The sequence below is a fragment of the Leptonotus elevatus genome, chromosome 6 (assembly GCF_054856555.1).
Source record: "Leptonotus elevatus isolate MCC_2025b chromosome 6, RoL_Lele_1.0, whole genome shotgun sequence".
Taxonomy (NCBI): Eukaryota; Metazoa; Chordata; class Actinopteri; order Syngnathiformes; family Syngnathidae; genus Leptonotus; species Leptonotus elevatus.
Window position 1 is genome coordinate 7,009,064 of NC_141244.1, and position 12,867 is coordinate 7,021,930.

Here is a 12,867-nt window from a genome sequence, read left to right on the forward strand (position 1 = left end):
TGTTGGATTATTTTTTATTCACTAAATCATGGTGTGAGTAAACATGAAACATTACATTTACCAGCATTTTTAAACACAATATGAGGTGGTCTGTCCTTCATCACCAGGTCCAGGGCAGAAAGACCCTCCTTATCCTGAGTGGTAAGCACTCCACCATGCTGGACATAAAAAAATATATATGATAACACTCCAATTAATAAACTTATTGAAGCTTAATTTAAAAAAAAAATGCATAAACAAACAGCTGACAATGTCACATGAAGCTTTGTCAACAGCCCATTCACCAAAGATGACTAGAAAAACATGTACCTTGACCAATGAAAGGAGACAATGGATCTGTCCATAGAAGACGCTGCGGTGCAGAGCGGTCCATCCTGATTCTTTATCCTTCACTGTCAGGTCGGCATTCTTATTTTCCAGCAGCCACTCCAGTAAGGCCTTCTTTCCCAGTGAAGCGGCCAGGTGCAGTGCCGTGCGGCCAAATTCGTCCCGCAAAGTTGCTGCATTGTGGCAGCGTGATGTTAAGAAAGCTCGTAACTGCCCCTCTGAGCCACTTGTTATTGCTGCTACCACCTCGTTTGCATGCTGCAGTGAGCGGCATTTAGGGGTGCAGTCGGGCAATTCCAGACTCATCCTGAGCTACCCAAAATCTTCAAAATAAGGCCTGCTGCCTTCTGACAGTCCAAACTAAATTACAAACCTAAGACAAAGCAATGTGCAGGAGCAAATTCACACACTGAGGCAGTGACAATCTGTATTGAAATTCCCTCAATGGGGAGAAAAGTGCATTGAGTCTAAAAAAAAAAAATATTAAAAAAAAAACAGGAAAAAAAAATATTTAAAAAAAAAACAGGAAAAAAAATCACAAAACCAAAAAGGTTGAGATGGATGTGCTGTGGAGTGCTAGAATTGTGCTTGTGTTGAGGTTCCACTGCACCCTAGCAACCCCAGAGACTGTGCGACTTGCTCAGTCTACCATCTCAAGAAAATTCGGACCACAAGCCAAGGTGCTTGCCTCAAATGGCATCACTACATCAACAAAAACAACAGCAACCTGTGTTTATCTTGTATACAAAATTATACAAATAAATATTACAAAAAAATAATAATTTGTTCTCTATGAGCTCTTCAGATAATTTACAAAAGGCAACACATTCAAGAACTCCAACCTTCACACCCTGCAGTCCAACCATGAAATTGAGGGGAAAGCCTCCCTTTCCCCTCAAAATTCACACCTTGCTTTTCAAAACTCCATAATTGAAGGAAAACCCTATAAAATAAAAGTCAAAATACAAAGATTTTTATTAGAACAAGCGAGCATTGTCCAAACAAATGTTGATACAATGATAAATGTTGATTTAAAATGTGTTTTCTGTTCAGAAAAAAAAAGAGATAAATATTACGCTATTTTCTTCTTCTTAAAGTTTAAAATACTTTCTGCAAATGCAGGAACATTATTTGATGGCATATTGTCAATGGTGACTTGGCTAGTATTACGTAACAAGCGAGCTAAATTAGCATTGGAGCCGGGTGGTTAATTTCAAGTGCAGGCTGCGTCATGGTTACTTCGAAAAATAGTGAAAGTCAATTTCGTCATGTAATACAACTTGCGAGGAAAAACAAGGTCTCAGTTTAATGCATGCTACACCGGTTACCAACTTGGTTAGCAAGCTTTGTGTCTCTATTAGGCGTAACTACGAAGCGAGACAACGACAATACTTTAAAATCAGTACTATAGTAACGTTAAATAAAAACAAAATAACAATGAAAATCATGCGTGGCTAACCAACCCAAATCATGTTAAATTTGAACAGACGTTAAGATTAGCCAGAAGTAGCTAGGTTGACTGACATCATCGCAAACTACCATAGCGAGATGCAAAACCGAATTGTATGAAAAACAATCACATTACCTTACGCTAGATGAACGAAAAAGGGGAGATGGCATAATAAGTAACATTAACGCTGTATATCCACTGTTCCATTGCTACTGATATGCTAAATGATGTAACGTAAATTTAACTGGCTCCTTGCCTAACCGGGTTAGACAACGCTATAAACAACAAGACTTTTGATTGGTGATTGCTTTTGCATTCGGGTCTCCTATTGGTTCCCTTCTCAATGTCGTCTCCCCCTTGTATAACCTCCTATTGGTTTACATTTGCGTATTGATTTGGATGATTTGTTAAAATCCAACGTCTATTAATATACATTAGTATGAAATTATTTCATTGAAATACTGTATATATAACCTTGAAGAAAAACACAATAAATAATCTTGAAAATAAGATGACATACTTTATTTCTTTGAATTTACTACTGCAGAAGTTGCAAGGTTATATGATTTCATTAGTTAACTCATTTACTGCCATAAAAAAATATATATATATTTTTAAAGATTATTTAAAATTAAAGGCAAGAGGCGATTAAATCTTTTAATTGTAATTAATCACATGACTTCACTAGTTAACTCATGATTAATCACAAATTTTACATGTTCTAAATGTACAATAAAAAAATTATAGGTTTTCATACAATTGTTAACAAAAGTGGAAAATAATAGAAATTGTTAAAAAAATGATTTTTTTAACGTTTATAGCCGTCAATGGCAGTGAATTAATAAAAAAGAAAAAGAAAAGATTATTAAAAATTCGGGGCGTCAGGCGATTAAAGTTTTTAATCGTAATTAATCGCATGACTTCACTAGTTAACTCGCGATTATTATGTATATATGTACATATATATAAGAAGTTGACTTAGCCATTGATAACTGAAGATGTACGATATCTGGAAGAATTATTGCCTACATCTCTATGTAGACTAGGCAAATCAATAAAATGTTTGTCACATTTACTGTTCTGTATTTAAGATCCTGTTCAGTCTATGTGAGGTAATCTGCAGTGTTATTGGAAATGCAGTAATTTGTTGTTTTTGTTTGGATGTACTGTAATATATGTATAAAGTATTACTGAAATGAAATATTTTTATTCAACTTTTATTTAAAAAGGTAAGACAATTGAGAGCAGTTTTTCATTTACAATGCCGACCTGATGCAGACAGCAGGGCAAAATAAATGCAAGAGCAAAAAAGTACCAATAGCCTACAATAAACAATGCATACTATACACAAAATGTGCACTAAACATAAAACCATTACCTAAAATAATACAATCACAAATTACAAGATATCAAATAACAAATAACAAGAACCTCAAAATACACCATTACATAGCTTCTTCACATAAAGGCTTTGCATACACAAGGGGCATAATTTTATTTCGGTATGATGCACATGATGTTTAAAGTTAGAGATGTTAGAGATGAGAAGAACAAGCGAACCCTTTATAACCTTGAAAAACAAATCTCTTGAAATTAAAAATTACATACAGCATATAGGCTGTCTGTGAATGCATTAACTTTGCTGAGGTTTTGTGCCTTTATACATCCTAAAAACGGATTGGTCAAATTTCCCACAAAAAAGAAAATTAAATTTGACCAATCTAGCTGGTAGTTATGTGTCCGACAGATCCTTTCGTTAAAACAACCACTCTTGAATGGTAGGTGTTTTCAACCAATATATATTGGTTATTGGGCTAACCGATACAAATTGGTTATTCTGATCAAGATATTGGTTAATCTGTGTTAGAGGCTGACATTTTTTTGGGAATCCCGGAAAAAAAAATACCACTAATTGTCACACCCTCGTACTCGAACTGGGGCGAAATTTGTTCTCTGCATTTGACGGATCCCCTGAGGGAGCGGTGAGCAGCAGCAGGGGCCACGCTCAGGAATCATTTGGTGATGTAACCCACCAATTCTAATCCATAATGCTGAGTGTCAAGCAGGGGACGTAAATGGGTCCCATTTTTATAGTCTTTGGTATGACCCGGGTAGGAATTGAATTAAACCCACAGCTCTACCACTAACCCACTGAGCTGGTCACGCCTAGTGATCTATCAAGACACACATTTCCATTTGTAAACAGTAATTAGCCTTGTGTTGCTAAAGATAAGGCTATATCTCTACAACATGCTACTAAATATAGTTTGTGAGTCAAATGTATTCAAAAGTCTGCTAAATCTATGTGTGGAGTGCTGCTGTCTTTTCATTTTAAAACTTAAAATAGGGTCATAATGTCAAATTGAGTCAAAACATCTGTGACACCATATTGCTTTCAGCTTGAATATAGGTTTGAGGGTTCATGGAAATCCTCAAATAAATGTAAATTGAGCCATGCTCAAAATACGAGAGGGTCACAGGAGGGTGACGCTAGTGTTACACAGGGAACCCCAGCAGGGGCCCCAAGAATGACATAAGATAAGTGAACCTTACCACACCTACATAAACTCTAGCACTACTGTGAATAATGGTAACAGTGGGGGTGTTATGTATGTATGTATGCATTTTGGACTCAAATTTGATTAAAAATGAACATCCACTTGTTTCATACAGCATGCACCGTGTGTGCACATTTTTATACTGGCACAAATGCTCCAGTAAGGACTGAGGATACAACATGATCAAATGTCTTTAAAAAAAAAGAAGAAATAATGCAAATGTTGTTTTGGCTTCCAATGCAGTGTTCTCATATGTAGACTATTTGCAGCACCAAAAATAAAAATGTCAACAGTTATGTCACTGATAGGACTACTTTATTATTGTTTTTAAATACATCATTAAAATTGTCACTAATTGACCTTCCTCAGATGTCTCAAAAGTCATAGGCCACTGGCGCCCACCATTCAGTCACTATACCACTTTCAAGATCATGTTAAATTTACAATCACAAATTAAAATTTTGCGACCCTCGTGAGGATACGCGATATAATGGAGGACTGGATGGAAAACGCAGAATCCCGAGTGTGAAGAGCAAAAAAAGACTCCTATGATCGAAGCCCAATGAACGCCACCACACAAACACCCCTCTCTCCGAGTCGTATAATGGTATGGTCCACCCTGTCACAGATTGGAGTGGCGCTCCTGTGTTTGGACTCTCTCTCCTTGGTTTCCCACCAGGTTGCCGAGCCGATCGGCAGGCTGTAACTTACCGTGTGAAAGCACGGAACTATTAAATCGCGGAGATAAGGTCACGGCGCATGTCATTTTCGGTACGGTTCAATTTATTTGAACCGATTTTGACTTTTGAATACCTTACGTGTTTTTTGTTGTTTTTTGTAATAGTATGCACGTTCACGTTGATGTTTGGAGAATAAAAGCAGCGAAGAAGTTTGTGTACATCTTTCCCCTCGAGGAAATGAAGACCTCCGTGAAGATGGTTTGGGGCTAGATGTCGTTTGATGTGGAAAGGATCGAGGTGGAGAAAAACTTCACTCGGAGGTGATAGCTCCGGACTGACATTGCGCACAATCTGCACAACAGATGGTGGTAAAAGACAAGATGCGCCTGCTGAGCACATGGTGCTTGTGTCAAAGCGAAGGAATCCGAATGAATGCTTTAACGTCCGGTGTGATGCAGTTACTTTTGCTCCTTGCTATCATACTGTCCTGTCAAGGCTGCCCAGAAAAATGCGCATGTTCCTTGCAAACAGTGAAATGCCAAAACCAGGACTTGGACGCAATTCCACATTCCATACCTGTGAATTCTAAGTTACTTTTCATTACGGGAAACAACATTTCGAGTATCAACGAGGACTCGTTTACTAGCCACCTGGAATTATTAACAGATCTTGATCTCGCTGATAATAAGATGGAGGCTGTGGAGGAAATGGTGTTTCATAACTTGCCAAACCTAGAGCGGCTGGATCTGAGCAACAATAAAATCCAAACTTTCAGCGAAAAGGCTTTTCCAGATGACAACAAATTGCAGGTGTTGAACCTCAGTAGGTCTTTTCATAATCATTCTTCTGTGAACGGACTGGTGAATGTCCTAGAAAATGGAAAACTCTTCCATCTGACAGTTTTAGACCTTTCCGACAATGACCTTGTGCTTCTGCCAGATGATTTATTCACAAATTTATCCAATCTGGTCAACCTCAGCCTGCAGAACAGTTCCATCATCTCCATCCCCGACAGGATACTAAAGGTGCCACAACTGCAAGACCTTGACCTGAGGCACAACAGTCTCAGGAATATCCCTCCCACCACCCTGACTGAGTTCAACTTGAAGCCAGACCTTCATATTCGTTTAGAAGGGAATCCCTGGCGTTGTGACTGTTTTATTGTGGACTTGTTGGTGTGGCTGAAGAACTCCACTCAGGTCACGGACATGAAGTACCTGACCTGTGCAGACCCCGAGCGTCTGAGGCGCCGGCCACTATTGCAGGTGGAGCAGTCCCAGCTGAAGTGTTTGGGCAACATGGAAGGCGTGCTCGAGACTTCGTACGTCTTCCTGGGTTTGGTGCTGGCGCTGATTGGCGTCATATTTCTGTTGGTGCTCTACTTGAACCGCAAAGGCATCAAGCGCTGGATGTACAACATTCGGGATGCTTGTAGGGACCACATGGAGGGATATCATTACAGGTATGAAATAAACGCTGACCCACGTTTGGCCAATCTGAGCATCAACTCAGATGTATGAGCAAGGATTGAGCTGTTGGTCAGGACCTCCAGTGACATGTTGATATGACTTGAAGTTGCATGAGTCTTCCTGCCCCCTCGGTCGTGACTCCTAATGAACCCTTTTACCACCTCACTTGTTCAACCGCTGCTGCATGTGCTGTAACTTGCAGCGCTCCTCTGATATAGTCTAGTTTTCTTTTTACTCACATGTATGCTGCATGGACAATCAATAATCATGACAGGCTGAAAAGATTGAAATGTTTCATGTTTACTTTACCTGACAGACAAACAAACACTGGCTTTTATGAACAAAATTACAGAATAATCCATATTCTGCTGATTGTCACAAACTTCTCCCTTTGACTCTGCTGAAGATAAACGATATAAAACTTGTATGTGGTTTTTTTTTCTGTTTAGTATGCGAACTTGTGATGAATAGTTGGATTTATTTGTATGATTATAGTGCACATTGCATAATTTTTTGATTTATTAGATGGATATGACTAATTTTTCCTTGTGAAGATGTTCATCTAAATAAAATGCCTCTGAACTGCTTGTATCCACATTGACTGAGGGCCTTTTAATCATAAGAGCATAATTTGGTAAACAGGAGTTTGTATTATAGACGTGCATCAAACACCTCTATATTCCAGCACACACAACTAAAAATATCACTCATTAGTTATAGCAGTATAATGTGTTGTACTATTTCACACAACTGAGAGGCAGAGAATATGCAATACATCTTATTACTGTAGATCTTCAAAATATATATTTGGATATTGGTTTAACGTAGTCATTTATCATTTAATAAAATAGAGCTGTCAAATGATCACATTTTTTAACCAGATCAAATTTGAAGAGCACCTATTATGTATAAATTATTACTACATTTAATGAAACTTTTTGATCCACTGCACACTCTCATCCTTTTTTTTCTTATCAGTTGAAAAAAAATGACCCCAATATTTCGACATCAACAAATATTCTGTATGTCATACGCAAACATTTATTAAATACTTTACTTTAATGCATGTAGTTATGGTTATTTCTCAACACATCTGTGTTACCTTTAACCTAACTGTCCGCTGTCAAGCTGAAGGATCATCTGCGGTCAAAATTAATAGTGTGATTAATACTGTACATGATTAATGCAACAAAAAATTGTGATTAATCAATGAATTAACACTTTAACTTTGACAGCACTAATAAAAAAAAAACCTCTGCCCCTCTGCTAGGAGCATTCTTCACCTGCACTCTTGTTTCTTGTTTGAATCAAAATTGCTTTTTTTATGATACAAGTGTGTGAAGCACTATTAAAGGGACAGTGTGCAGAATTTTTCAATGTTCAAATAATATCCCAAGAATATGTTCTATCACATCAATTATTTAAAAAAATATAATCGTAGGTCTAGTAATCGCTAATTAACAATTCCAAACATCCGGGCATTTATGATATTTCCAAACAGGATATTGTATTGCTTTTGCCTGTGACTAGCACACAAAGCTCTCAGAAAATCATGCCTAAAGGTGTTGTGTTGATGGATGTTCCAAAAATAACATGATGGAAAGTAAATTATCATTCCATGTCTTTCCCATGTGTAAAAGCAGTGAAAGAGTGGAACCGGATGGTTCGAAATGGAGGCTAACCAAAACCACGGTGCTTTGTACTGTAATGAGCACTTCCTAAGTGGTAAGAATATTTTTTGAATGTGACAAAGTGCATTATTTTGTTTTCTACATATTTTAGCTTGCTTCATTTTCTATATAAATGGAGTAAAGCACCCTCCGCTATCCTGGAGTGACATTTACCCGTTTTTCTTGGCAACAAGAGGGCAAACAAGAGTTAGCGTAAATAAAAATAAAGAAAATATCACTCTAATTGTCCAAATCGCTGAAGTTTTTGATGCAAATGTCCTACTCTCGGCTGGCCAGGCTAACTCAACCCGAATCAGACCACCACAGCTCCGTGCTAGCTAACAATTTACTAGTTTTTGACATTGCGCGTCGCACATTTTAATTTCCTAAATGACAGTTTTTACATTGTTAACGTAATGTAGCATAACGTTCGGATGACCTAAGAACTAAATTGTTTACATATGTGGTTTTAATTCCTTCATTTTTAATACTGTAATAAGGTACAAGTGCCTCTTGGTTGTATGTTAAGCAATAACGTCCGATTTCGGTTCATATTGCACTTTTGCCTCTGCAGGCAGATTGCTATAGTTGTCAAAAGATCACATTTTGAAATAAAAATAATCCTCACAATTCAAATTACAACGATCCAAAGTCCAAATGCTTTTCAATGAGCAGAGAGCTTGTTTTCCCCGAGTAAGACCGCCATTTTGACTTGTGACGTCAGCTCGGAATTGTCCATTACATAAATTGCACCGCACATAAATATCTATAAGAACACTCAAGGTGGAGTCGGCAATGTAACCACTGGTCGGCCATCTTGGGGCAGGGGACTGCTCTGGTTCGCTGTGCTGTAGTCTGCAGTAAATTGGATGATTTACTCAAATACTCGTAACTCGCTGAATTCTGGATTTAAAAACTGATTGGCTTATTACAAACCTTATTAATGTGGCTATGATTCAGGCAGAATTTTTAAATCGCAGATTTTTTTTTAAAACCCTGCATAGTTTTTTGTGTCATGCCTAACAAGAAACATTTTAATCCGTTGAATTTGGTAGAGTGGAGCAATCGGCATCTATTTCAAAGTCCGTGCTCCATTGACTGTAATGTTATAAGTGATCGAGCAGCTCTTTCTTTCCCAAGATGGCCACCCTGTGGTTCCGTTTCTTCCCATTGGCTCAGAGTGTAGACGAACCATCTAGTGTTTGTAGATATCTATGGCACTGCACCATTTTTTTCCTTTCCTTTCTTTTTTAATGAAGCTGACATGTTTCGCCTTTCTGCTACGGATGCCCGAAGGTGACAAACTTATCCACTGTAGTATTGGTGGTAGGCTTGCGAAGTGGGGTCTCTCCAAAGCACCGTAGTGCGCGTGTTTAAAGATGCATGAGCTTCTAACTTTGATTGTTACATTAGTTCACCACTAGATGGCAGAAATTCTATTCAATGTCTATTTAAGATTTTTGATCTGAATTTTTATTTCCAACATGCATAGAAAAAAATAATAAAAAATAATGAAAATAAAAATTGTGAAGTCAAAACTTGTAAACAGCAAATGTAAAAAAAAAGGAAAAAAAGAAGCAATTGTAGCAAACAAGAAACAACATATCATATTAAACAAGAGATATAAAGTAAGCAGGCTTGGGGAGTAACGTAAGTAATGTTACGTAATCAGATTACCATTTTTTTTTAACTGTGTTCCATTACAGTTACAGGAAAAAACATGTAATCAGATTACAGGTACATTTATTAAAAATGGGGATTACTTCGAGGAATTACAATTTATACGATGAGAGAGCGTGCGAAAGAGGGCGAGAGAAAGAGAGACAGAGAGAGACAGAGCGAAAGATAGACAGAAGGACAGAGTGAGAGAGAGAGCGACAGAGTGAGTGGGACCGTTACATGTCGAACTGACTAGTCATGTCCTCCACACGCGGGCAGTTTAAAAAAGCTTCACGGATGGGAGGAGGAAATGGCGAATGGTATTCACTGGAACTTACTCGGAGCGAAAGTTTGAGCTGAGAGTCCAGCGGCATGCTATGCGCTGTAGCTTCTTGCTATCTAGCCCGCTAGCCTACAACCATAATGTGAGTTACACCTTCCAAACAAATCTTCCTCCCACCAATTCACCATTTAAACATCATGCACAACATATCTATTACTTACTATCTATCTATCTATCTATCTATCTATCTATCTATCTATCTATCTATCTATCTATCTATCTATCTATCTATCTATCTATCTATCTATCTATCTATCTATCTATCTATCTATCTATCTATCTATCTATCTATCTATCTATCTATCTATCTATCTATCTATCTATCTATCTATCTATCTATCTATCTATCTATCTATCTACCTACCTACCTACCTACCTACCTATCTATCTATCTATCTACCTATCTATCTATCTATCTATCTATCCATCCATCCATCCATCCATCCATCCATCCATCCATCTATCTAACTGTGAGGTGTGGTTGCTTTCAGTGACAGTTCGGAAACAGCATATGGCCTTCAATCAATCAATCAATCAATCAATCAATCAATCAATCAATCAATCAATCAATCAATCAATCAATCAATCAATCAATCAATCAATCAATCAATCAATAGCCTACATGCTTTCTAATTACACAAGGATTTCTGCTATTTGTAGGCTGCCCGGGTCCCTATCACCCGCAAATAGCAGGGGCACAGTGTATAGAATATATATTGTGGTGATATTTATTTTTATTTTGTCTTCATGAGCATACTCAAAATTGGAGTAATCCAAAAGTAATCCAGTTACATTACTTTGATATTATGGTACTTGGATTACATTACTAACTACATTTTTTAGCAGGTAACTTGTAACTTGTAACTGTAACGGATTAGATTTTAAAAGTAACCCTCCCAACCCTGAAAGTAAGACAGTCATCATCCCAGTCTTTGGTAGTAAGTTAGACATACTTGTTCGAAAAGGTGTAGGAAGAAATATAAACTTTTATATTCCCACCTCTTTTTATAATAATTTATAATTTTGGTCCTAAGACTGACCCCTGAGGAATGCCACACACAATGTCCAAACAATTTGATTGAGACTCCCCCAACTTTACAAACTGCCGTCTTTCTTTTAAGTAGCTTCATAGCCAATTCAATTTGATAACATCCATTACACTGCAAATTTCGTATCAATATATATACACCGGTAACCCTTCTTATGGACTGACTCCGACCCAAAAAAAAAGGTAAGGTGGCCTATAGATCAATTTTTATAAACTCCTTAAGCGATAGTGACCTCTCATTAATGGGATTTGCATTTCTGCTGTCGCACAAACAAGGTCAATAGAGTCAGTGGTGAATAACATTGTGTAATGTTGTGTAATATTCATAAGTATTTGACTGAAATTTCGTAAACTAAATGATCCAGTCTGAAACAGGTGTATTATCATGAAGACTGATGAAACATTCAGAATGATTCTTATTCTCCATTATACTGTATATCAATTTAAAAAACAATATATAGTTACAGATGTATTTTACTTAACCTATTTAAGAATTGAATGCTACAATTCATATCCTTTAAACGCCCGAAACTGTTATCTACATTCACAAGTTGTGCACACCTGCCCTGTTCAGCTGTCAATTGTTTTTAAATGAGTTTATGACAAACTAAGTTTATGAATTGGTTCACATACTGTATGTATAGAAAGGCCGGTATGAAAAGGTTGAACAAAGGTAACTAGAGGACATTGCGACCCAATCGATCTGTTCGTGGGTCTACAGAAGGCGAGTGTGGCTGACTGCTATCTCCAGTCTAATTTGCTTCCTGCTGTGAATCTGATAAAAATCCAAGGCTGGACTGTAAAGCCCACCCCCCACCCTCCCAAAAAATTGTTTGAGCTGCAGCCAGTGGACAGGTTTCAAAGGCAGAGGCTTTTTCCAACAAAGTCTCACATTCAGTTGTATGAATTTCATTATACTCCAGTGGTCGCCCTAGCCGCAAATACCAGAAAAGATCTAAACCATTTCATGGCACATGCAAATGAAGGCAAACATGCTCCCAAGATTCTAATGGGGCACAGAGAGGTATTATGGAAATGAGCTCAAGCAGCTTTATCTTTAATTTAATACTAACTAAATGTGTTTTCCATCACTGCTTATTACATCACTTGATATTTTTACTATTTTTACTGGCAGGTACGATTAAAATTGATTATTCTAAAGAAAGGCCCCTTTTGAAGCCTCATTCTTATTCCCCATCACAGTCCAAATTTATTTATTTATTTATATATATATATATATATATATATATATATATATATATATATATATATATATATATATATATATATATATATATATATATATATATATATATATATATATATATATATATACTTGAGTGTACTTGGCTTGTTGAGGAGTACCTATAACTAATTAGTTTCTGTCTATCTCGAAACCAGTCTTGTGTGGCATGTAACAAACACCCTAGCAATGCTGCTGCTGCTGCTGCTTATCATCTCTGCACTCTGTAAATTTGTTATTGCACCTTAAGTTTAACACTTCCCTTCTTGTAAAACTCATGGGAGGTATTTGTAGAAAAACAGCAGAGGATGTATTTGTGAAAGGATTCACAATGGTGTGAAGGTGATTTCCCCAACTGTCACTGGCACTCTGACTGCTTGAACAGCTGTGACTTTAAAGGTCCATTTCATCGCAAAGTTA

The 12,867-nt window shown here is 37.2% G+C and overlaps 2 protein-coding genes across 7 annotated transcripts in view; one reads left to right on the top strand and one right to left on the bottom strand.

Annotated features, from left to right (window-relative positions):
- ibtk (inhibitor of Bruton agammaglobulinemia tyrosine kinase) overlaps nt 1–2,051 on the bottom strand; it is a 43,351-nt gene extending 41,300 nt beyond the window's left edge. For all 6 annotated transcript variants that reach the window (XR_015095292.1, XM_086077417.1, XM_086077418.1 and 3 more), the window contains exons 1-3: nt 1,913–2,051; nt 310–1,270; nt 62–158 (exon numbers count right to left, since the gene is read on the bottom strand). Coding sequence is in view for 5 of the 6 variants with exons in the window: in XM_086077417.1 (XP_085933543.1) it covers nt 62–158; nt 310–633 (421 nt within the window). In the remaining variant the exon portion in view is untranslated. The remainder of the gene's footprint in view (nt 1–61; nt 159–309; nt 1,271–1,912) is intronic.
- Nucleotides 2,052–4,975: 2,924 nt separating this feature from the next.
- Nucleotides 4,976–7,079, top strand: tpbg (trophoblast glycoprotein). The gene has a single exon (XM_086077423.1). It carries the CDS (start codon nt 5,378–5,380, stop codon nt 6,533–6,535), a length of 1,158 nt encoding a protein of 385 aa, XP_085933549.1. The 5' UTR covers nt 4,976–5,377; the 3' UTR covers nt 6,536–7,079.
- The last annotated feature ends 5,788 nt before the right edge of the window (nt 7,080–12,867 follow it).